The sequence below is a fragment of the Pogonomyrmex barbatus genome, unplaced genomic scaffold, assembly GCF_055798465.1.
Source record: "Pogonomyrmex barbatus isolate J1 unplaced genomic scaffold, ASM5579846v1 scaffold17, whole genome shotgun sequence".
NCBI classification, from domain to species: Eukaryota; Metazoa; Arthropoda; class Insecta; order Hymenoptera; family Formicidae; genus Pogonomyrmex; species Pogonomyrmex barbatus.
Genome location: NW_028297113.1, coordinates 2,906,694 through 2,933,219, shown reverse-complemented (window position 1 = coordinate 2,933,219; position 26,526 = coordinate 2,906,694). Strand labels below are relative to the sequence as shown.

General features: G+C 44.5%; 1 protein-coding gene across 4 annotated transcripts in view; it reads left to right on the top strand.

Annotated features, from left to right (window-relative positions):
* LOC105429363 (pseudouridylate synthase RPUSD2) overlaps positions 1 to 26,526 on the top strand; it is a 158,351-nt gene that overhangs the window by 105,982 nt on the left and 25,843 nt on the right. For all 4 annotated transcript variants that reach the window (XM_089074626.1, XM_089074628.1, XM_089074629.1 and 1 more), the window contains 3 exons: positions 5,380 to 5,484; positions 12,347 to 12,434; positions 26,256 to 26,478. In XM_089074626.1, the coding sequence (XP_088930752.1) occupies positions 5,380 to 5,484; positions 12,347 to 12,434; positions 26,256 to 26,478 (416 nt within the window). The remainder of the gene's footprint in view (positions 1 to 5,379; positions 5,485 to 12,346; positions 12,435 to 26,255; positions 26,479 to 26,526) is intronic.

Genomic DNA, 26,526 nt, shown 5'->3' with positions numbered 1-26,526 from the left:
GAAATATTCATGGAGGTACCGACTGGAGGTCGCACTCGCGTCGCTAATGAAATGATCCATTGCCGTGATAATCGACTTAATAATAATAATACCGTTCAATCATACGGCCGGCCCTCCCCCAAGCTCATTTCCCAATTCCGTGTTCTTCGTCATCGAACGCCGGAAACGTCAATCTAGAAATTATGCTACATATATCGAGACACGCGTAATAACACGTAAACACTAACGAGCTAAACGTTACACGCGACTCAATCGCGTAATTGCGATTAAACGTCGGCCGTAACGCGTTCGCGCGATTAATTGATTCATATTGTACGAGTCACATTCGGTCAAGGCGTTGAAAGAGAGAGAGAGAGAGAGAGAGAGAGAGAGAGAGAGAGAGAGAAATCTCTGGGTGACGGCTTCAGTCAAGGATGATGGAAATAGCACGCGGTCATTGTGCTAAAAAAAGCAATCGTCATCTTTATGTATTACATACGCGTAGTTACAAGAAATATCATAATCTCTTTTGATTACCGATTAATTTTTTGCTCTTTCGAATTCTTCAATGATCTTCTGAAAGCCGTGATGCTGGATAGATGATTTCTCTCTCTCTCTCTCTCTCTCTCTCTCTCTCTCTCTCTCTCTTTCTCACAATAAGAAATTACAAACCGTTGAATATTCATAAATGCTTTCGCTAATTAATGCAATATACACGGTCAAGGCGTCGTCGTTAATAGAGCTACACTCGGTTTTCGAAAATCTCGTGCATTTTCGTTGCTGTAGACCGTTTCGAGATGTAAGTTGATAAACGTAACAATTTCCGTGGCCGATGAAACGCGGCCGCGGCGGCGGCGGCGGCGGCGCCACGGAAATTCGTGAAAAATTCACGACGTCAACCAGGGGCACAAAGTGGGACTCCCCCACTAATGACTCGGAAGTGTATTACCTCGCTTGTCCGTCCGTTCGGGGGATGGCACGGATAAACGGATAAATTGAGTTCCAGCGCCGCGGCGCTGAAAATGTAAATTCTGAATGGAGGCGATCTGCTTTCTCAATTATATCGCCGGTGATGGATGAATCCCAATGGATGTCCCGCTTTCCCGAAGAAAAGCGACGCTTCCGTCCCTTTTGTCGCGGCCGCTGCTCCCCGGGCTTTATTCATAAATACCACATGACGAGACGTTTCGCGACGGCGACGGTCGCTTTACCTCGGAAATCGTCTTCTCCACGAGATTTGAGTCGATAAATATAGTGGTATAATATAAGCTTCTCATTATATCACTTTTACACAACTGTCGTGCTCCTTGTGAAAACTCCCTCATGAAAAATTATGTGGAATATTTGTCTCGTAATTGACAGCGGTAAACAAAATATTAAGTAATATGTATATAATATAGATAATATTGATTAAAAAAAATGTCATTTACCGAATGGAGGTCCGCTCGTCGTCCCCCTCCCTCTCCCCCAAATATCGATCAATCAAGAAGATCGTTTCCTATCGACGCGACGGTTGTTGTTTTGGGATTGGAGATCGCCTTTGGTAGAGAGCTGGCGGGCGCGAGTTCTGTTGTATTTATTGTAATCTCCTATTCCATTATAGAGTGTTCTTTTCTGAAATCGTGTTCATTTATTCCCGCGAGTCGTGGGAACGCGCGCGCGCGTGTGTGATGTGTGTGTTTTGTGTGTGAACCCGCCGCGTACAATATTTTCAGAAAATGCCTGAGGCTTTAACTTATGATAATGCCACAGGTATAAAATTCACAAATGAAGATCCATCTATCTATAAGCCGATTTAGAACTTTTTCGACGTTGTTTAACGCCTTCGCAGTTCTGTATATATCTGTGGTGCGCATGTGTTAATACGGATATATGGGCCCTACTAGTTTTTACGCTGGTTCCGAACGGCCAATAAAGGGATTTTTTTCGGCAGAATTATTCTAGGCGGTTTGCCAGACCTCCGTAGAGGAATGTCGTCGCTTGTTGTAAATATTGTCGACCGGGATCGGGATTCGAACTCGGGACCTCTGACTTACGAGTCTCGCGGTATTCATAGAGATGCGATGAAAAATTATATTTTTGATTATCGAAGACCTGATTTATATATTTGACACTGCATTCGATTCGATACGAGTTCCAGTAAAAAAAGACCGTCGCTGCACTCGATACGAGTTCCAGTAAAAAAAGCGTGCGAATCAATTTGCTCCGTGATGAAGGTTTTGTGTCCCACAATACTTGCAAATATTTGTTTCGACGTTTTGATGTCAGTGACCGACAACGCTCTGGAACACCGTGAAAATTGAAGATCGATGATTTGCAAGAACTTGAAAGTTTTTACACATGCGGCGTATTCATCCGACGCCTTGGCGCCTTTGGTTTATTACTTATTTCAGTCGATGTAAAATTATTTAGCTGGACAACACATCCGAGATATGGCTGAAATATAAAAAAATGTGTCTTTTATCGAAAACGAATTCGAAACTTATGCAAGAGCTGGCAAGAGGTCATATAAAACAAAGCCTAATCAAAATCGTATTTTATATAGTACTTATTAAAGCCCGAGCACACACATTTTTTCCCTCGGTGAATAAGTGTTTTTTGATTTTTCAAATATTAACGAATCTCTATTTATAATGCACGCCATTTATCAATTAAATATCTGCACAAGAGTTCCTAATTTGGGCACCAGAATTGAATCCTAAATATCAGTAACAAAGAATAAGATAATAAGAGCTGAGCGCAGTAAGAAAGGCGCAAACGTTATTTTTTTTTTTAAATTTCTTTTAATAAATTTTGAACATTTCAGTCAATTTTTTTATCATCTTCAGCAAAGATATAAATGAAATATGTATGATAAAGTCATTCATAGCAGCTTTAAATAAAAAAATGTATATTAAATAAATATGATAAGTCTCCTATTGGTATCCGGTATTAAGAAACAAGAAAAAAGATTAATAATGAGATCAGCATTATAGTCCAAAATTTACAAAAACTGCCCGAAATCAGGAACCATGAGATATCGCAACATGTTAAAACCGAACAATAATATGATTAAAAATCTAATCTTATCTAATTTATATATTATATGATTTATATATTATAAAAGTAAAAGGAAAATCTGCAAAAAAAAAACTTTTGCATACTTAATAGATATTTTTTGAAATTTTCTCGAACACAAATCGATATCTGTAGAGGAATCTTTTAATCATAAAAAGTGTAAGTGTATCATAAATAGTGCCGCAAAATCTAACGGAAATTTGATGATCAGTTATTTATTATTTTTTTTCACACGTAAAACAAAATGTTTAATGTGAGTATGCACGCACACGCACACGCACACACACACACACACACACACACACACACACACACACACACACACACACGTTTTACCATTTACAGATATGGTCACAGTCATCGTGAAAACGGGACTCTCGAGTTTTGTTTGCTGCGTTTTTAGCTATTTTAAGGGAGACGGATTGTGGCGCGGCCTAAGCCAATTCCGCAATCAAAATCCGCGAAAGACATGCAGATGAGCATAAATTACTTTTGAAAGCGTTCGCGTCTCGACATTGAGCAAGATTATAGAGAAGCATTATCTTTTTTTATTTCCGCTCTTCACTGAAACTTCGTGATTTCGGGATCGCTTAATCGTATTATTCGCGACTCGAAATCGCGCCAAGAATGTGTTAAAGTTGATTTCCTTTTTCGTAGGATATTTTTCCCCGGGCGTTATGGTGGAAGGATATCGCCAGGGTAGAGAGAAAGAGCTACCGCAATGCAGGCAAGGGCGTTGTCAGGGGCGACCCTAGTGACCCTAAGGCCTCATTCGCATCGAATGTGCGGCGATACGTTTTGCGGAACGACACCCGCGTGTCCGATCGGTCTTTCGATTTCGATTCGATATGCCGGACCGTGCCGGACCATAATTCGTCCGACTGACTGTCCGGATTCGCGCGTTCACCATTTGTCGACCGCGCGCTGATGTTGATGTACGCGCACGAAAATCGCTTTCGATTCACAGCATTCGCAGCGAATTTCTGCGGGTAGGCCGCAGAACTCGGCGGACCGCGATACCGATAATACCGCGGCGAAATGGCCGTTTGAATATCCGTGACAAGTTCAACTTTCCAAGTACACCTCTCGCTTGAAATATTCGCTTTTCACTTCATCTCCCGCATTTCCCTTCGATTCCGATCATTATTTTTTTTTTTCTTCCTCCTCCTTCATTTCTTTTTTCCGCAGAGTCGCGCCTCATATTTGAAATGCAGAATTGCAGAAGTTTGTAATCCAGATATCTCTCGGTGACAGGATTACGGACGGCTAATAGGACGTGCGACATAATCCCGTTAATTCCTCGTTATGCAAATGGTGAGACACGCGATTGCGTAATTGTGTTAACCCTCAGTTGAACTGCATCTACATTTCCGGAGGACATCGGAGGGTATCTTGGATTTTAAAATTCCCCCACGTACCACTATAAGTCTTTTTCAGTTTTTTAGCTGCACTTTCTGCAATTACCTTACGATCTTTTTGTTTCCCCCTTTTCTTCCGTGCCGTGCCCGGAGTATTCGTCTTGTTTCGCTTTAAATGCAGGAAGCGTAGGAAAGTGGAGCCGGGGAAGGAAGCATACTTCACGTTCGTCGTTTAAGTTAATTAGGAAAGCTAAATTATATACGCTAAAACGTAAACGGAAGCGCGAAACGCTCACTATAATTCAGGCGTTGCCCGAACCGTGCTCTTTCAACATTCGCGACGGATCTCGAAAAGCAACGGAGCCCATACGATTCGCCCGTAAGTTAATATCCGCGGCGCCAATGATTAAGACTTGATGTAAATCCCCGATCGATTGATTGTCCTTCCGTCCGTCCCGCCTGTCCTTTCGCGAAATTTCGATGGACGTGGAAGGACGGTCATTACCGAGCGGGCGTGACGGTGTCGAATTATCAAGCGCCAAATCAAGCCTCCCCCCCAAACTCGTGGGGGAAGAGGAGGGGGGGGGACTGCCCTCTGTATTTACTCGTCCCATTAACGCCGGATTAGTATGTGGAACGTAAACGCGCGCGTAAAATAGAGACGAGTTAACCGAATTACCATAAATCGATGCCATCCCGTGCCTTTGCCGCGTGCCCGTGCCTCTTGCGCCTGCGGCAACATCAACGGCAACATCCGGATGCACAATGGCCAGTGATGCCTTGTCTATCCATTGTATCCGACGGACAACCCGCGGGCCGTTATAATCCATCACGATTCACTCTCGCAGTCTCGACGATTAAAAGCGGCTGATGATATTTGAGAAAATTAAGGTCACCGTCAACACCGTGTTATATCAGCCGGTCTGATATGAACGGGAGGAAGCCTATGGAATAAGGCATGAAGTTCGCTTATTTTTATTTGCAGGTCGACCTAAAGCCGTTGCGGGAGGCGACGGTCGCGGTGCCCGCGCCGAAGATCACCGAGAAGCGAAAGGCCGAGGACGCCGATGCCAGTAAGGATCTGAAGAAGGTAAGCGTAATTCGGCTTGTTTGTGCCGAATTATCGTTTGAGGAGTGATTTAATAGATTACCGCGCGCCGCTTAGAGATATTAGAGAGGGTTGCTTTTAAACTAGGGGGACGGTGTACCTAAAGACGCGCGCCCTTTAAGGATACTCATCAAATTGGCCTCCGTATAGCCGTTCGAGATTCGGAATCTCTTTGGGAACTCCAATTAGCCTCGATTTTCGGATCGTTTGCCTCGCGCGCTGAATCGATTTTCGGAAATCGCGTTTCCAGGGCTCTCCGACCGGTTATAACGCATTGCTATTTCCATTGCTCCATATGCCTCCCGAATCGTATCGTATTGTGCGATGTACCGTGTTATCGAGGATCGCGAGTGATCACCGCGAGTGATCCTCGGCGTTGGTTAACGCCGTGTTATGCGGCCAGGCCGTTAACCAGAAGCAGGGCCCGGTAGTGGATGTGTTCATTTCCAAGCCCTCGTAACTCACGACAGCCGAGCGATTCGCGGACGTCGAGCGCACGGGGGCGAAAGGACGTCGCTGGCTAGAGTTGTGGAGAACAGATCGCGTGTATCCACCCACCATCTATTCGCCACCGTCGTGTATCTCGTCGATCGTCCTCGTCGATATTCGATGCGTCGTGGCGTCAGCCGCGAGGCACGGCCTCATTAATCTGCCCATCCGCCCGCTCGCTCATTAACGAAATAAACATGGCTGAGAGGCGGCGAGCCCGGGCGCGCTCTTTGAGAAACCCGAGTTGTCGGCGTCTGTTACGAGAAGTCACCGATGGCCTTTGACGTTACACGGATCGCGAGTCCCGCTGCTCGGCGTAGCGAGAGTTAACGATGTTGCCGATGATAATCGTGATAAAAAAAAAACCGACTGTTCATATATTTTATTTTCCCGGATCCTCATTCTCGTCATGCGAAGAATCGTTATGCAATCTGTTGGAATTTTTTTTTCTTCTTTTTTTCAGGAGAATCACTCCACGTAGAACGGTGGAACTCGCTACGTTGTATTTATGCATTAATGCGCGTTCGCGTTCGGGCGATTGAGCGGAATTGTGCTCAATCGATTGGTCATAATGACCAGAAACATCACGGATAAAAATACCGAAATTAAAATTAATTTATTCGACGCATCTCGTGAAAGAGATACGCTATTTACTCTCGTCCGACCCCGTCGTTCTCCGCCCCACGGACCCTTCCCCGCGATTAACTCCGTGATTACCGTCGGTTGTTTATTTTTTCTCTCACCGGGCTCTCAACGGGCTCAACAGTAGTTTACAGTTCGCTTCGAGTTAAGCTAAGATAGCCATGAAATTAATTGCCCAAGGCAAGCGCCTAGGAGTCTCGAGCGAACTACTCCGGTTGGGCAATAGCTCGTTAATCCACCTTTGATCTAAGTAAACCTGATAGCGCGCGGCACGAAGCTCCGAAGGAGCTGCGTTTAAATTCGCATTTCGTGCGAGTGCGTCGTTTCTCCCCGTGCATTTTAAGACGCGCTTAAAAATATACATCGCGCTATTGCCCCCCCTCCTCCCCCCTCAATGAGAGGGGAGGAGGGGGCAGAAAGAAGGATCTTCGATCGCGCGGAGAAATGAAATTGCGCGCAAAACGTATCGACGGGCGAGTAAACGGCGAAAAAGAAGGAATTTACTAGGGGGAGTGCGTTTCCCTCCTCTCCCCCGATCGTGACGGATCCAATCGATTCCGGCGCGACGGTTGAAATAAAATCACCGCCTTACCGGAAACGTCGCACGGCAGGCATCCGTGAACAGCAACAGGCGGCGACAAGCCAGAGATTCGAGGCGAGCTGCGCTGTGTGTGTGTGTGTGTGTGTGTGTGTGTGTGTGTGTGTGTGTGTGTGTGTGTGTGTGTGTGTGTGTGTGTGTGTGGGGAGGGGGTGAGCGGGTGTGTGTGTGTGTATTTGCGCGGATAGTCGTTCTCCATTTCGTTACTCTCTTTACCCGGCAGCGGCGTGACCCGACCCCGAGAAAAGTACATTACGCTCGATGTCGTATCCACTATTCGGCGTTGCCCCGCCGCGGATTTACCCTTTTCCCTCCACACCTCCGTCTCTTGCGTCTCGTCGCGGGATCGCGGAATTCTTCACGCGTCACGACGAAAGAAACGCTCTCGCTCCCGGTAAGGCAGGCGATATACGTTACAACGGGGGTTGTGCAAAGAGTAATTTATCTCGCCGAGTCCACGACAAGGGCACTCCTACTTTCTCTTCCTTTTTCTCCCCCCTCTTTTTCTCTCTCTCCTCTCTCCGTCGTAAATTAAGCCCGGGCGTACGTATGTGATGATGACAAAACGTTGCCGCGAGAATGACTCGATGACAAGGTGAGATACGTCGCGTGCGCGCGACTTAAGAGATGATTAAGCCGCGCATTATTTTATATGGTTACTGTTAAACGTTAAATCGCGAGAAGATGATCTCTCGTCGTTCCCCATTTCGTGGAAGGAACGAGCATCTCGTGTAGCACGCGCGCGAAACGCGCGGATACGCGCGTTCGATGTGGTGGAATTCGCCATGCCCGAAATCGGAATGCACACGCACGCGGGTCACCGGCTGGCATGTCCCTCTTTGTCTTCCACCTCCGCGTGCATTCCACGCGGTCGCACGTTCGATGTTAGCAGCGCGGGATATTCCGCTTGCAAGGTCCCGCCGCATAAATCCCGTCGATATAAATGTAAGCTCGGAGCTGGAGCGATGCGGGAAGGTCGGCATTAACCTACGAGAGGACGTCACGATGCAGGACGTGGAATTTAAAGGCGAAGGGCAAGCGAGCTTAAATGGCACGTCGCGAGCGAGAGGTGGAGCGAGGAGGGAGGCTTCGGGACTTGGAGGAAACCCTCGGACGATGAAAGCAACGCGGTCGATCGGCGCCTCAAGGAGCAAAGGAGACCGTCGCTTTACGGACGGAGGTGGAAACAGACCCGCAGGCGGCGGAGGCGGGGCATACGGATGGTCGTTTCGAGGCTGGAGAGTGAAAGGGAGGGATGTTTTAGGGCCGGTCGATACAGCCGAAAGTCCAGAGAGCGAGCCGAGTGGCGCGAAAATTCGTGCGGATGAGAATATATCGTCGCGCGAAGAGGCTTAAACGGAGAAACCGAGGCTCAGTCGAGGGTGGTTTTTGCTCCCCCTCCCCCCCCCCCTCCTTCCGCTTGCCTCTCTTCGCTTTGCCACTTCGCTCTTCGTTTTCGCGCGCGCCTCCCTCCTACACCGCGCGCCCTGCAACTCCATGTTCTTTGTAAGTCTGGAGGGTCTCGTGTTTCCTCTTCTCGTCGCCGTCGTCGCGGTCAGCCTCGTTCGCTCCTGCAGCGGTGACTAATATTTTCCCCGAGATCACAAACAATACGTAATGGGAGCGTTAATTATTTAAGCAAAAATTTCAAGCAGCCTCGTTACGGTTAACGAGCTACTCGACCGAGTCGAAGCCGGGTGTTTTTTTTTTTTTTTTTGTTTTTCACGAGAAATGGGAAATTATTTCGTATTTTCTATTTTTATTTTTAAAGCAAATTGAATGGACGTACGACTAACGCCCGACGTGTGGAATCTGACTGGTTGTCTGTTGGAATAATGAAACGCCGTAAGTGAATTTATTACGGTTTCTCTCGCGAGGAAAATTTATTCGCGTAATCCACGGGGGCCCAATCATAAATTTGTGATAAGATTTTACATTTGATATTGCGAATGATTGATCGTTCTAAAAAGTAACGACCGTCTTTCCTCGTGAACCGCCGCTCCTCGATCGCTTTAACGTTTAACTCGCACCGTTTTATCGTTTACGCTTTTTGTTGCGCAGATTGATCACGCTTTGTCGCTTCCGAATGTGTCTCTCCCGCGTAATCAGTTGTTGCATAACTGATTATTCCGAGTTATTAAATTAAGTCAATTATAAAACGCTGCAATTAATAGTAATACTCTTGAAACAGATTGTTTGCCCTGCGATAACGCGCATATGCCGGCGTATAAATATACATATTAATTTTCACAAAATGTCCTATTTAATATCTGTTATCTCGTTCTGGCGAAAACGAGCGGGCGAAAATAGCTAGTCATTATTACAATTAGCTGTAATGCAACGGTGACTCGATGCACCGGTGCAAAAACGCGATTGTGCACTCTATGCATTATTCAGCATAACGCTCTGTCGAAAAGGTAATAACGAGGTTAAATCGGTTAAAGGCGACAGGTGCGCCGGTGCATTAATGTCTTATCTGATTCCGCGGGAGAAATAATAAAAGTGTCATAAAATTATCGTATTTCCCCGATCGCGTGCGATATGGTTCGATCTGATTTACGATGTTATGATGTACTGTCGGCACCGTTTCGGTCGTTCTACCATTCGCCCGAGAGATTCTCCATTTCGCCCGAGTCCTCCTACTCGCACTCTAATTACATTTCTACCGGGAACGTTCGCGGTTGCGTCCGATAATTATTGATGAACCCAGTAAAGCGCCCAGTAGAGAGAAGTCTTTCTCGTCTATCGACACCGCTTGCGCTGGTCGTATCGTTCCGTTATCGGCCATCGAAAATTCGCGCAGCGCCCCGTATAATCCGATTTACGTCGGCCGATGCTCCCGCGATTTCAACTAATTATTGTCTGCGTTAATTAAAACGTGTCGCGTACACGAATATTAGGATCCATTAATGTAATGCGTCGTTTGTTTCGAACGAGCGGAACGTGGCCATTCGGCGCGCCGGATGTCGTTATAAATTTTAATTAACGATCCAATTAAAATGATTCCTCCCTGAGAGAGAAACCCCTTCTTGGGGAGGGAGCAAGCGTTATCGCTCCCTTGGGCATCCGCTTCTTTGCCTACATGAGACATTTAAGGGGTAGCTTGGAGTAGAAGACGACTCGCGTACATGCGATCGTCTTTGGATTCGAGAGCAAAATATACATGTACCTAATATTCGCAAATTAACTCGACGTATGTTGTAACATATTCTCATAATATTCCAGAATATTCTTATAATATTATGAGTCTATATTTTTGTAGCACAACATTTTACAAAAAGAAATTAATCTTGACTTAAGAAACATTATATTCTTGTAGTATTACAGAAAAAAATAGTTTTAAATTATGAAACGTATTTTCATGTATAAGCAAGAATATTATGATCTTAAAAATTTTGCTTTGATTGAATTTATATTAATTTTGCTCAACTAAAAATTAAAAATCTCCTCTGTGAAGATTGTAATATTCTTATACACGAAAATACTGGCATCATTATAAAAATTCAATTGAACCAAAATTACAATTTTACATGAGAATATCTCTCTTTTAAGATTAATTTTCTCTGCTGTGCACTTGCTAGCAGAATGCGAAGTGTTTTAATGGGAGAATTTCCAAATAGACCGGCGCGGCGAGCCGGCTGTGATTTACGCTTGTTTCGCTAATCGCGCGTTCTATTATATATCGCGGAATATCACGGTTCGTCGAGCCTCGAACTAAAAGCGAAGTGTAAGCGGTGCGCTGCTAGCCAGTCCATCGGATGCAAAAACGGACGAAAATGCGGTGCGCATTATGCGCCCGCACGTATCGTACTCGCCATACGCGGAAGAACTGTACGATTTTACTTTTTAATTAAGCGCATGCAGTTTCAGTTTGGCGACCTCGCCTTAATCGCGTCGCGTTTATGCAAAGTTGCATTTACTTCGTTACGAATGTTGTCAGTAATTCCGACGACTACTCGGTCTTACGACAGTACTCAGTTTTTTTTTTTTCTCTCTGTCGCGTTCCTACGTAACAATTAGTCCCGGCAAGTTTCCTCTGTCGTTTCTGTTCGCTCTTTCACGGGAGCGCGGACTTAACTACGTTAAATTTCAGCGCGCACATGTAGAGCGAGTTCGTTAAGAAAATTTTGCGGGAAATGCGGCGCGGACGATGGAACTTTCGGTCGTTTGAGAGATTTATCGTCGCCATCGGGATTCATATCGGCATGCACCGGGTACTTCCACTTGAGAATCTTAAATTCTATGCATTTCGAGGACGTAGAATTCCGCCTTCCTCTCCCTCCCCTCTCCACGCGATTGATCTGCTTCGAGGGACAATCCTGCGTAATTTTTCTTCGTAAATAAACGTCGTAAATAAACGTCCGCGTGATAATTCAATAAGCGGACGTCGCTCGCCGCGGGCCGTCGACAATGCGCGCGAGACCACGACCGGTGAGTTTCCATTTTCTGCTGGCCGTTGTTGTCGCGATGCCCCCCTCCCGCCTCCCGGGCCCCCTTATTGTCTGGAACCGCCGCATTTTTTTGTATGATAAATTTATCGTCGCCATACGTCAGCTCTTTCGCGAGCGCGGCGTATGGAGCCACGAGAGCCTGACTAGCTCGTCCACTTATCTACCGCGCCCTTTATTTCAGTCGCGAGTGACAAATAACGCCGGTGTGTATATCTCCGTTTTTAATCGGGTCCGCCATAAATCCAGCGTAACCACGATTTTTGCCACGGATATTATTCAGCGAAGTAAAAACTGGCGCGGCGCGGCGGTCGCAACCCGGTCGCGAAATACAATTTGCTTTCTCGAGTTAAGAAGATACCCCTGAAGATACCCCCGAAGATAGCTCTGGGGGATAGTCCCCGCCGCCATTTACATATTTTACGCCATTATCGCATACACTTCGCGTACACTTCGCGAAATGACATTTGTCCATTTTCATTACCTTCGACCACCTTTTTCAACGTCAACGCTCCCGCGTTATTGTTTCACGAAATCCTATTGTTTTATATCTCTTTGCGTCGTGTACAGAGCGCAGTTATTCCATATATACTGCGGGACACCGCGAAGTTGTATGTAACCGCGGCTGACCACTCCGGTCACTTATCTACTGCGTTCTTTGTTTCAGGCAAAATTGGAAACGAAAGCGCTGAAAGCGAAGAGGCCGGGATTCACGGACGAGCGGTACAACGAGACCAGTTATTACGTGGAGCACGGTCAGTATCTCCAATTAAACGTCTCGAATTTAATCTAGCCACGGCCCAAGTTCGGCAATCGTGTCTAATATAGATTAATTGACAAATTGATGGTTCGTGATCCTCTTCTCGAACTCCGCGTCAGACAGTACAAAATTATACAATATACAAAATTATAAATTATTTACAAGCGTATACAGTGTGTGTGTGTGTGTGTGTGTGTGTGTGGGGGGGGGGGGAGGGGTGGGTGGGTGGGTGGTTTAGCAGCGCCAAGCTCTTCTTAAGTTAAGTATTTTTTTATTTCAATTGTTCTGTATTATATTGTTCTTTTTGTATTCTTTACACCTTTTCTGTTTCATCAGAAATATATTCGATTTTTCTTTATAAAAATGTGTGTGTGTCAAACCATGACATAGACATACCATAATTATAATTGCGCGCATTCATAAATTCGTTAAAACATTGTATATTTATATTGAATTAACGACATCGGCTGAGGAACGGTTTCGATTAACACTTTTCAATCCGCGAAAGCTGCATGAGCTGCCCGTAAACCGGATTAGTTAATTTTCGACAGTGTTAGCTTTACACTCGGGCACGCGAGTTCGTCCACCGCACGAGTCAAGTAATCGTGGATAATCCGCCGGATAAATACCAACCGGTGCCATAATCCGCTGATTTTCTCGATGACCGAGACGAGGTACTCGACTTTTCCCCCAAAGTCCGCAGCGAGCATGGAATGGAGTGAAAACAGTTTCGGCGCAACAGATTTACGAAGCACCGATTCTCGTGGTCATCATCGATTTCCGAATCATTGTTTTCGAATTTCAAGGCAATTTAAATAAGGACCGGAGGATTGTCTCCTTTCGCGATGACATTTTACTTTTGACCGTCGATTCAGAGCGAGCAAATTTTGAAAATAATCCTTAAGATCTTCGTATTTCAGCTGTTATGACCTTCGGTCTCTCGGAGCATTCGTTCGAGCGAGGCAACATGGGGAGTTTCTGACAGCTCGTATATCTAAAATTCAAATCGAATGACATAAAGAAACGCTTATCTTAATCTTTCAACTGTGCAAAGGCGCCCCGTCACTCAAAGAAAAGCTTTAAAAGACTACGGCGGCTGGGCGGTACATGCGCCTGATAACGGCCCCTTGTCGAACGATACGTTACGATACGATACGGCGTACTCTTTTGTGGAATAAAACTGTCGCGTCACGTATAAACTCCCGCTACGCGGGAGATATACGCGTGGCAGTTAAGTCAATTTCGACTCGGCTGCAGCTGCCTGCCGGGCTGGTTTATCGTGTGCCAATACGTCTCATGATCGGAATATCCGGAACGCTCGCCAGACTCTCCGCCAGAGCCTCTCTCCTCGTATTCTCGCTTCGCACCGTATCCGCGGTATTATCCGGCATCGCCATGGGGCCGCCACTGATGGGCGGACACTGCGAGCTCATTATCACCGACGGCGATCGTGATAACACGACGCCCGCCCGCCCATGTCGTTGGGCGTTGGACGTTCCGCGAGGAAAACGGAATCCGAAAGCGCGCCGTGAAAATGGAGACGCGGCGACTGGGGAATAATTAAATTATCGCTTCGACGAGGGGAGAGGACTTATCCGTTCATTGCCAATACGTGTGCTCGATAATCAATGCGAGTGGGAGACATTCGCCATTTCCGCCATTTCATCGAGCGTCCCCCTCCCCTCCCCCCCTCTTTCGTATTTTTTCAATTTTTCTTTTGTCGTTTCTCCGCGTAGGCGTCCGACGCCTCCAAAAAAAGAATCTAACGATTTTATCCCCGCGGCGGGACGCGGCGCAGTGGTCGAGAGATTAGGATTATTCAACGAGTTCTCCGCATCCTTCGTGAGATTGCATTACCAAAGAGAAATATTCAGAATGATCTATGAAGATCTTTTAATTGTTTCCTTATCCGGATCGTTAAAGTGGAAGACGATACGCCGCAATTTTATAATGCTTTTAGCGCTCGGGGGGAGTCTCTGATGCTTCGACTGCGATACAGCGCACGATTAACTTTTCCAGTAGTTCGAGTCGGCGCTTCTTTCACCGGGCCATTGGCGCGATTAACGTACATCCAACGCGAGGAGAAAAGCCGCGGCGCCGTCTCTAGCGGGAACGATCGTTCGGCATTGTTGGATCGAGCGATACGTGCCGTACGCCGACGTGAACTCATTATCACGAGTTAGGGTTGCCGTTCGCGATAACGGTTCAGCGATGTGCAGCGAGAGAAAGAGAGAGGGGGCGGGGGAAGAGAGAGAGAAAGAGAGAGATGGAGAATAAACGAGAGGGAGGAAGTCGAGGCGAGAATACGGAATTGCCGGCGGCGGAAGACGCGCGAAGAAAGGCCGAAAGGGAGAGAGAATGGCAGGGGCGGGGCGCGAAGGGTGCGCCGGGGTGGTTACAGAGACGCGAGAAAAGGGATCGATCGATCGGATATTTAGACGGGCGAATGGCAATATCGACAACCGATATCTGCTCCACATTCGAATAATAGAGCCGCGCGCGGACGACGCGTCGGGCATCTCCTCTGTCCCTCCCTTCCTCCTTCCCCCCTCCTCCTCTTCTTTCTTCTCTCTCTCTCTCTCTCTCTCTCTCTCTCTCTCTCTCTTCCCCTCCCACGCGGCGAAACAAAGACCTATTAATGCCACTCGGAAGACAGACAGCTGCTGCACGTACGTTCTCCGGCTTACACGCCCCCGCGCACATCCCCATTTTCCCGTCTACATCTTGCACCCCTTAAATGCACCACGCTCGATCGAACCCGAAGACGTCGCGCGCGGGACGCTTTAGGTATGCAGGTATGCTCGCGGGCGCAAGCTCGTTGCGAGAATTAAGGGCGGCGCATTGTCCAGACTAGGTCACAAGGGTTTTCGAGTCACGCTCTCGGGTAATGGTTTCCCGTTTCTCTTTTTCTCCCGCCGTCGCCCGAGGTCGACGGGGCGGATGTTGCAAGCGGTATCAACATTTATTCCCGGAAGTGGAACGTTAGGAGGATTTTTGAGGAGGATTTTCAGACGATGATATTATTTAGAGGCTGATTGAAACTGCCTGATATCCAATTCTCCGGGAGATCTTGTTTCGCCGAAATGGCGGCTTTGACCGTGTCTAACGGTAGCAGTGGAGAGCACGCCGTGACGTCGCAAACGCCGGATTTGGGAGCCCTGAAATCCGAAACGTCGGCTTACCGTCGCGCGTAGCACACGCTGGGATTTCCGCCATCTGCGATCAGATCCGATCCTCGAGGTCGACAAACGTACGCGTTCATGACTTGCGGGCGAGGAAACCGACGCGGGTTTCTACGTGATTCAAATCTAGATCTAGACCCTATCCCCGAGTTAAGAAGGTCTCGGCGTACGTTATCGAACGGGGAAATCCCGGGTAATTCGGTTCCAGCTAACCAGTCGCCCTTTCCCCTCCTTCTCCGCTCCTTCTCCCGTTCTCTCGTATCCCTTTTTCGCAAAGTTTCGCGTTTATTCATGGCCTCGGAGAGATTGTCTGAGGGGAGTGCGCTGCGGATAACTGAATTTAAAATGAGATGAAATATATATCGCATTTATTATTTTGATGCCAGTGATGCATTATAAATCAGCGTTGCGATTTGTTCGAAAAAACTCGACTCGTCGAGTGGTCGCTCCTTGCCACACAATAGGAGACCTTTCGGGAAGTATTGTACCACCTCGCGCCACAATCTGCCAACACGCGCAACTCTAATTGGCCGCGAAGACACTCCTCGCTGCTTTGTGCCCGCCCCGAAGATGAGTCTTGGCACTCGCCGATGTTCTTCGCGAAGGTAGAATATGTTGGCAGCCCTTCGCGACTGCGGGAACATAAGCTCTTTCGACGCCCACCTGCTCGCTGGAAGCTCTTGTGTGTGATCTCCTAGACGTTCTATTTGGCAGACATTGGAGACCCTCGAGTCGGAGAATGGCTAATGCGATACGTGACATTTTATCGCTGGAATTGATTTTATTAACATCACATGTGAATTAATAGTGGCGTAATGTGCATTTTTTAAATCACAAATTTAATTTTCCCAAGTTTCTTATTTGATTTATTTAATTATTATAATGGGTCATTCCTCTCTACGTATAGAAATCAAGGACTGACTTTCTCTGATCTCCTCTATATTATTATATAATTATTCGTTGACTTTCCCCTGAGAAAATGACATATTTCTCTCGCTCGCTCGTCCCTTTAATTTATTTTACAATATTGGATTTCAACGTCGCGCTGCCGCGGGACGGAAGAATTCGACAGTGGATATCGGAAATTAATACGAGCGAAGCTCGGTTGAATCGCTTAATTGATTAATTAACAATGTAGAAACGAAATCGTAAAACGTGCGTCGGGAGAGACGGGCGTTTGCAAGCGCGATACCCGACGATGGCGAATGCTACATCTCGAGATTCTGTAACTTGCGATGTAATATACTTGGAGCAAGATAGTGAGTAATAGAAGTCAGGCCGCCGTCGAATCGAGATATAGGACCGTAAGTTTGCTCGGTATTTTACGAGCTTCCCACTTTGATGTCTGCGAACTTCCCCGCGCGATCGCGGGAAAATAGGAAAGGGAAATATAGGAAATGGAGCATGTTATTTCCGACGGTAAATTTTTCTTTCTTCCACTCCACTCGGCTACGAGCCGATATACAAATATTATTCGGTACGGAGTAAAACACGACTCTAGGAATCTATTATATTTGGGGAAAAAGAAAAGGAAAGTAGAACCCGTGAGCCTTTCGGGGAGAAAGACCACCCCGCGGTAGGTCGGTCGCGTTAGAGACGACCTGATTCATATTCAACGGCACCCTCCCCTTTCTCCGTCTTGCATATTTAATTCATCGCATGTAGAACCAACGAAAACAAGCTGTGCGTGACGAAGAATTCGTCTTAACTTCGCGACCGCGTGGCTCGTGTTGGTTCACGGTAGTTCGTGCTTCATCCTGTACTTAGCAGATGACAAACAGAGATCGTGCGCACGATATACCCGAACATCGACCCAAGGTAGATCCTGCACGTCGATTGACTAAGTGTAACGATGAACTACTTAGCCGTAATGATTCGCTTATAGATCCTTACGTGGCGCGATCGTTAGATCTACGCACCGGATTAAAAACGACGAGATTTAGAACGCGGATTAAATTACGCCCGGGCGAAAGGAGAAAATAAAAAAAACAGTCGTTATTCCACACGACTGACGCTTTAAAATCTGTGAGTGAGTTCGGCGGCGACATCGTAATGATCGAACGTGGACAGAGTTTTGCGATTTAAAAAAATAGCAGTTGACAGGTTTTTTGATTAACCCAAGAACGCTGGAAGCGTACGCGCGGAAGCGTTAACAGCGATATATCGTATTTTTTTATTTCATTCCGCGAATCGATATTACATCGCGCAACGTGAAACTTTCTATTTCAACAGAAATAACAGATGATTGTTTATTGCGGGAACGTTACGCGAGATTTGTCGAAAGATAGGAAAAGCTCGTGGCTGCTCCGCGATAGTGTATCACTTCTGTAAGTAGTAACGCCCAATCGGTGATCAGCCCGGGCGAGCAGCAGAAAAAAAAATGTCCGCGTTCGCGAGACATCGCGATTAGCATCTTTGATCAGCAGTTCAATTTTTTGATAGCGGTCGCTCGTTGACTCGTGAATGAAGATTAGCGTGGCCTATTATACCACCACCCTCATAAGAGGGGGGCGTGTAGATCCCGGCTGCGATTAATTTTTACAATGCCTTATTATCCGGGCTTTCATAACGATAAATCCTCCCTGTATCTCTCACGTCTTACACACCACCTCGCATTCCACATCCACTCGTCTAATCTTATCTCCGCGCGAATTATACACGCCCACCTGCAAACGGTAATACAAGAGCCGAATTTACTGTGGCGAACGTCGGCGGGATATCGAGATTACACGAAATTCGCGTGCGGTGCGATGATCCGCGGGACAAACACATTGAGCATCGTGCGCGCACATACACCGTGTGTCGTAAATTCACGGCGAGTCATTCTCGATAAGGATTCGCGATCGCGAATGAGACGCGCGATGTCGGATGCGCGCTTGAAAAAAAAAAATATTTCGAAAAAAGACGTACGGAAGTCGATCAAGTTCTCTTTCAAAGAGAAATTCGTCTCACGTCTCCCGATTGAGGGATTTAATTCTCCCTTATGGTCACCCTGTATACCGGACGCAGCGTGTCCTCCGACATCGACCGTTTCAGCCGCATGATGCGGCTCCTTTCCGCCATTCGCCCGCATGGAGATACGCGCGTTTTTACGCGTGTTATGCAAAATGAACAGCCAGCTGTTTTCACTTGACGACTGCTGGCGGGAGCTCGGTTAAGGACTTACGATGATAAAATGTACGTATATGTGCACATATGTACGCACATACGGAAACATATATACTTTGTAAATACGGAGCTCTCTCTCTCTCTCTCTCTCTCTCTCTCCCCCCCTTCTCTCCCCCTCTTCCCTTTTCTCTCGCCTCTCCCGTATGGAAGGCAAAACGCGCCGGGATGTTATGAATTATACATGTACGGGCGGGGGATCGATACGGTATTTCGAGAGTAGGATCGCGACCGGTTTAAGTTATATTTTATTATCGCCATTTGTTCGAATGCCGGAGAAATAAAAGTGTAATGGTTGATATGTGTAACAGGATGGTCGATTTCCGAGAGATATTAAAACATACGGATCTGTGCCGCGCGCAATACGCAAGCGAATCGGTAATTCGACGCGTGCGCGCGCGTGCGTGTGTGTGTGTGTGTGTGTGTGTGTGTGTGTGTGTTGCAGAGCAAGTTTATATGGATAACTTGATTAACAAAAGGAAAGAGACGAGAAATTTTTGCGCGACTTCTGAAGATAGGAAAATCCCTCCGCATGTCGAAGCGCGGAGCAGGAATATATTACGAGCGTGGATTGTATTCTGATTTGAAGATTGTTTCTCCTTTTCTCTGTTTACATACGTATGTGCCGCATGTTTTTGCAGCCTGCGGCGACGCATTTTTTCCGACATATACGCGCGGGAGCTTTCCGTACATTTACATACGGCGCATAACGCCATTAGGGGCCAGAACTTTTCCGATCGCGAAACGGTATTTACGATCTTTTCAAAGAAACTCGATGTCAAATATTTAGTTTAGTGATATCCGCTCGTACTACACCGCCCATGAATTTCATAGCAATGTGCGATTATTTTCGCCGGATTTCTCCCGCGGGACCTTCTCCGACAGTGCGGTCGGTCCTCTTCGATCCTGTTTCCGTCCGTCCGTGAATTATCCAGCCAATAACAGATTAATGAACGAAAAGTCTACTACGCAGAAATAAATAACTTAAACTTCAATTGGTTATTAAATCACCGTGGAGAAACGCGGTGCAAAATGGAAGAAAACATGTGCATATGTCGTTAATGTTGCAATAAAAAGATATTAATGTTCTCTCGAAAAAAGGTCTTTTCTGGAAAAAGAGGAGAAACGCGGTCATTTGCAATCTTTTCGTAATCTCTGAAAGCTCCGCACGTTGTGATGATCCAACTAGATGCCATGGGAGTATCATACTGTCACGATCATCTGTACGCGAGGGGCTATCCCCGAACGGAGGGCGCTGCAAAAATGCATATCAGCCAAGCCGGGGGCTTGCAACGAAGGGTGTTTACTCCCGTTGTAAAAGCGGCCGTGCGTATACACGAGCCGCGGAGTGCCACGTCGTGTGGGCACGATCGATAGCGAATGAAACCCAAAGCGGCCCACGACGACACCGCCATTGGTTTGCTACTCGTAAAACAAGGCGTCGTTCTAGACGCTGGCGGAACGTTAGGGGCTCGGGGTCACCCCCTCGAACCCTCCGTAACCCCGTCGTGAGCTGACTCACGACGAGACGCGGGCTTCGTTCTCTCTCTGACTTTCTAAAGGCATGCCTGATACGACCGATAATCGATATACCAGGAATTACCCAGTTTTATACAAAATTAGTACTCCCCTTGTTGTGTTAGATTAAACGTATACAGTTAAGTTTTGGTTTAAGATTTTAAGTAAAAATAATATGGAATTATTATATACACGCAGGCACATGAAGTCATTGATTATTGGAAATTGATTATTGATCGAATTGCTATCGGTAGCATGCAATGACTATTATCAACGAAAGAATTAAAATGACATTTTTTTAGGAAGAATTTTCTCTCTGAAAAAATTAAATAAAGTAAAAAGTGGTGGGAAGCTCGTGGGAGGAAGGAAAAGAGTCTGACTACTTCAATTATAAATTAGCGTGTAGAAAGAGACTCGATGCATCATGCTACTAGATAATCTACAAAACTAGATTATGACTTTTCATTCTTAGCAGTCTTTCATTCTGTTTAGGTATATATAATGTTATAATTTCTTCATAATGAAATTTCTTTTAAGAGAATTTGATTAAACGATTATTGAAGATAATTTTTTGTTATTGGGTTAGTTTAAATAAAGGTAATTTTTTAGTTTAAATTTCACATTAAATTGGAATCTTATTATGGGTAAGTTCATATTCCAAAATTAGATTTTAATCGCTGACGATAGCACAATAACTGTCACAGAAGAACGTTGCTACAGAAAGTTTAGTTTTGGCAGTAAGTTTAATTTAAAAATAATTTTAAGCTGGTTGTCGACAATGTGTGACGAACATTTACACATTTTATAGACAACTGAAGAATGTTTCTAAATAATTTGTTGATTAAATGTTTAAAAGAGGTAGACGACGAATCGATTTAAAAAATATCAAATTCCAATTACTCTATAATTTCTGATCACGCGAGATCCTTTTCCATTTTTCTAAAATTAAAAAAAAAATTGAAAGTTAACCTAAGAATAGTAAATTAAGAAAATAATTTTCTTAATTTATATAGAATTAAGAAATATATGATTTCATTATAAATTAATCTTTATTGATTTTGAAATTTATTATTCAAATTATAATCAAATTAATACGAAATATTATAAAGTTTATAAAACTCAGTTTTTTTTTTTTTTTTTTTTTCGGAGTTAAATAAATACATAATCCAGTTCAATCCTAAAGGAAAATACTTATAATATTTTTTAAATGAGCAGAACATGACAAATGTAAGGCAGAATGCTATTCTCGGAAATTTTAATTGTATTTAACTGATTTTTTAAAGACTCAGTATTATAGATACAATATAATCACATTAAAATAATTTTACTTTATAATTATATATTATTCGATTTATATATATATTTTTAATTATTAAATATAAGATATAATAATTTAAAAATTAAAGTGCTTTAGTCTGGAAGCAATTTAAAAGTTGATTTTTAGCTCGATTTTTAGTTGACCAATCTTAATTTATCATACATCTTAATTTGTCATACACGTTTTATTTTTTTTTTAGTATTTTGATGACTAATTTTATCAAAAACCTGATATAAAATTGGCTGAAATATAAAATAATGTAGTGAAACGTTATTAAAATGATGTTGAATAGCAGTCCTAAAACGAATCTCATCGATTGTAGTGGCTTTAGTCGCGCTCTTTAATAACAGAACTCTTGAAAAGCGCTTTCTTCGCAAATTGCTTGCATCAGACATTTTGAGTTTTCCAGCTCAGTGTTTCTCGAAAATCAACTCTTGCCGTACGTCTTACGATGGCAGCATACAAGGGGCATAGGAGGATACTTCGTCGTCGACGAGGAAAAAGATTTCCGAGACGAAATTCCGCGGGCGTGCCGGACGGATTTTCCGTGCACAGAGTATCGACGGGAAACCGAGAGCACGAGGGGTTCGGATGATGTTACAGAGCAAAAGAGGGAGGACTGCGGGCGATATCGGGGCGATATCGGGGAGAAACAAAGGGAACAAGAAAGTATGCGATACCCTAGACTGAGATGTCGGGGATCTCGGAACAACCTCGACATCGGGGGCAATTACTGGGCCCGCTGCAATGAATACGACAGTCGTGTCTCATTGGTGTGTAATAGCGTCGTAATTACTTTAAGCCATGATTACAGTCGATTCGATAGAATCCACAATCGTCTGGGAATAAACGAACCGAGAGAAGATGTTTGAACGGTCAGTTGCGTCATTATTAGACGATACTTTTCAATAATGTCGCGACTTTGTTAATTCGCGAATTTTGTTACCTCTATTAAGCTGAAACGCCTACCATTGCGAATCGATTTCATATCTCTCAAAAAAATTTAGTGCTATTTATGTGTTAATTTGTTGCTCTAGTCCGAATTTTGTTACTCCAATTGTTTAGCAGGAAATAAAGTTCAAAGTTGGGAAGGAAACAACTTGCCATTAAGCTGAACCTATATATAATAAAAAAAAATATATAGGCGTGTCGTATCAAAAAAAAAAAACAAATGCATCAGAATTTGTTGCTAATTTGTTGCAACATAGCGCAAAACATTTCAAAAATTCCATTTTTACTTCTTGATCTAATATGATGATATTGGATATTAATAGACAAATAATATTTTAAATTAGATTATTATCAAAAGTTGAAATCAATATTATCTTTGTAAAATATTTTTTAAAATAAAAACATCGCATGTTAAAGTTATAAGCAAGATTTTATTTTTTATTAAACTTTATCTGAAAATGAATACTACTTTAAGTTTAATTTTAATAAGATATCAAATTGCACATTAAAATATTACATCGTGTTTATATCTGTATTTATTTCACTTTAAATTCATTTTATTTTTTACATTTTTACATTTTTATTAATTAATGTAAAAATTCGTATTGCGTTTTGTTAATAAATATTATGTGTAATAAAATGTATTAAACATATATTTTTCTCAGTATTTTGCATGCTTTCTCAACTTGTGATTTGCGTAAAGAGTGTAGACGACAAGTAACATTTTCTCAAGTACACGATCAAGTACACGAGACTTGGGATTTAAAATCAGAATGAGTTGTGCATATGAAATATGTCTTCATGTCCATTGACAAAGCTTATGAGATAACAGAAAAATTGTTGTTGCAAGAATGCTAGGAATCAGTAGAGGATTGAATTTGTTTTGCGTTTTATGGATATCGACCGGGATTAAATTAATATATGACGCGATTGCAAGAAATATAAATATTACAGCATCAAATATGTCCAACATTTTTAGTAAAAATGCTGCAGACTAAAAAAAAAAAAGAAAAAAAGAGGGAATATAAAACTGCTAGCTAATGAATTAGCTATTCTGTTTCTGGAGATAATTCTTGAAGAAACGAAGTACTTTATTTGTCGTATCTATTTTTATAGGAAGATATTTCGTACTGGATCTTATAGTAAAATCCAGTTACTGTCAGTCATATATTTTGGGAAAATGAGAAAGGTACCAAAGATTGCGAGAATTAAGCTGAGAATCATGAAAATGAATGGGACGTTAATCATTCTAAACCTACTGATAAAATGGAGACGGGTTCAATTAGAAAGGAAAAAATCCCAAATACGGTGAGAATATTTAGTAACATTTTTTTTATTATAAATTCATATCAACGTGTATTTCTGACGTTCCCGTAATGTGAATTCTTCGCTGAAGATGATATATGTTCTGGCGCGACGACGTCGAGGGGAAGTTCTCTCCTTTACGGTCTATAAGCAGACCGCCTAATCTTCTTTTTTCTTTTCTCGCTCGTTTCCCTTTTCTTATCACTCTTCCCCTCTCTCTTTCTCTCGAATTTGTTCCTTTTTTTTCCCCTCGTATGCGCGAAGACGATTTCCTTCCGCTTTTCGAGTGGCTCTTGGCTAAACGACCGCGTCCCGATGGTTCTATTTCTGAAAGCTCGAGAGAGATCAATCGTTCACTGGGTCCGTGCCGGAACGCTCTGAGAGCATGGCTGGCTTTTTCGAGACATTTTGATTGTCAAATGACCTCCGACCCCTTTACTTCCGGCGAAGAGTGCCGTCGACGACGTTCCGAAGGCAATTTAATTAAAGTAACTCCAGCCGGGCGAGAATACGAGGGTTTTCCTTTTCCACGAACTGTTTCTATTTATTCAGGATCTCTTCTCCGCGCGCCGATTCGATCTCACAAAGGTCAAACCCTTGCCAGCTCATCCGGCGGAGTAGAACCGCATGCGGTCTCTTTGACGCGAATGCGTTTTTGTTCTCCGCCTCCAATTTTCCTTCGTCGACCACTTGAAAAGTTTCTTTGTGTAAATGCCCGCACTTCCCGTTATTTCCGTTCCCGCAAGAGCTCGACTAGCTGGAATAAATTAATCTCTTTTTTTTTCCCCCTCGGATGTACAGTTGAAAATTGCGCCAACACCAGAACGATTTCTTATCAAGGAAAATATGTATATGGAGACCGAGTAAAAATATCTTTTCTTCTTCTTCTTCTTCTTCTTCTTCTTCTTCTTCTTCTTCTTCTTCTTCTTCTTCTTCTTCTTCTTCTTCTTTTTTTTTTTTTTTTTTAATACCTGACGCGATGTAAAACGTGGAATAATTCCGCACTCTTCCCATTTCAAATGTCAGACGTTCATTAATCCTCTATAGGCGAGCCATCTTTTAAACAACTGTATTCTGGTGATATAACATCGGGAAAAAAAGGCGCCTTTGATGGCGATTGGACGCGCGACGGGACATTAATCAAGGCTCCCTTCGGTATTTATTTTCTTCTAGCCGGAAAACAACAGGGAAATTGCTCGACGCGGAATTGTCCCAAAGCGAAGGACTCGTCCAAGCGAGGCACATTTCGAAACTTGGCGCGCTACCCTCCAGGTGACCGATGGACAGTGAAGGAAGCCATTTCGCAGTCGTAAAACTCTCAGGAGTATCTCTCTTAAGCCGGTAACGGCAAATAGAACGTTTACGTCCGTTTCCGCCACTCGATTTAACTGTTTCACTATCGTGGAGAGTAATAAAATTAACTCGAGAACGGAGGGTTGTGAAAAACGCGAGACGAAAGAATACGCGCGCAAAGGGGATGGGGAAATATATAAATCCATACAGGAGAACAATTTTTAAAGATATCAACGTTCATTCAATCAAGCGAGAGTGATATGGCGGGCGTGAATTTATTAAGCGCTGTATATCTTTCATTAACCTCACACCGGGGGATCTTTCTCGTGCGAGGAAGCTGAGAAAATTATTCCTCTTATCCGGGCTTATTAATCAACTTCTCGGTTCGCTTAGCTTTTCTCTCCGGGCGAAAATCTCATTTGAGGGTGACGCGTAACGAAGATTCGAACCGACGGATTAATTTCCACTTAATGCGAGGAGAGGAAAAACGAAATCTGGAAGTAACGCGCGGTGCGCGCAAGAAGTGTTTTGAAGCATGAATTTCCAAGTCAATCCGCTAGCCGAGTAACAGGATGTTCCAGAAAATTTAAATATGCCCTTTTCGTCTTCTTTTTGTCGGCGAAAGATACGAAAGAGAATGACGCGATCGATCTTATGTTAATCTTGACGTAAATTTCGCCCCTCCTCTCCCCTCCCTCCCTCCTCTCCCTCGAGAGCAATCACCCATCCAGGAGACCAGCACGACGATAATAGATTCGCAAATAACAGCGACATTTTTACATATCCGCGACGATCTAATGTGATTTATTATGTGATCCCGATTCCTTCCGAGAACATTATGTCCTCGTAATTCACATCGCCCGTTCGCCTCGGAGCGCGCTCGGCGTCAACTTGGATGCTAATCTCCGATTAATTGCAGGCGAGCGCCCGCGGCAATCGCGCGAATCATTTCGCAACGTAGCTAATATAGCCCGTTAAACCTCGTGACATTTAAAGACGGGCTTATGGGATCTCGAAGTAATTATCGTTCTCTCTTATCGCCCCCTCACCTGACCGTCGTCCCCCGGCGCTCTTGTGCTTTCAGGTCTCCGTAAGGTGTACCCCTATTACTTCACCTTCACGACATTCACGAAAGGTCGATGGGTCGGCGAGAAGATCCTGGAGGTCTTCGCGAGGGAATTCCGCGCCCATCCAGCCGAGGAATATGAGAGATGCATTCGCGCCGGCACTCTGACGGTCAACTATCAAAAGGTGGACGTCGACTACAGATTACGGCACAACGATCTCCTGGCTAACGTCGTCCACAGGTACGTGAAATACGCTCCACCGGAAGCAATTCGTCGCTGCCCTCCGCC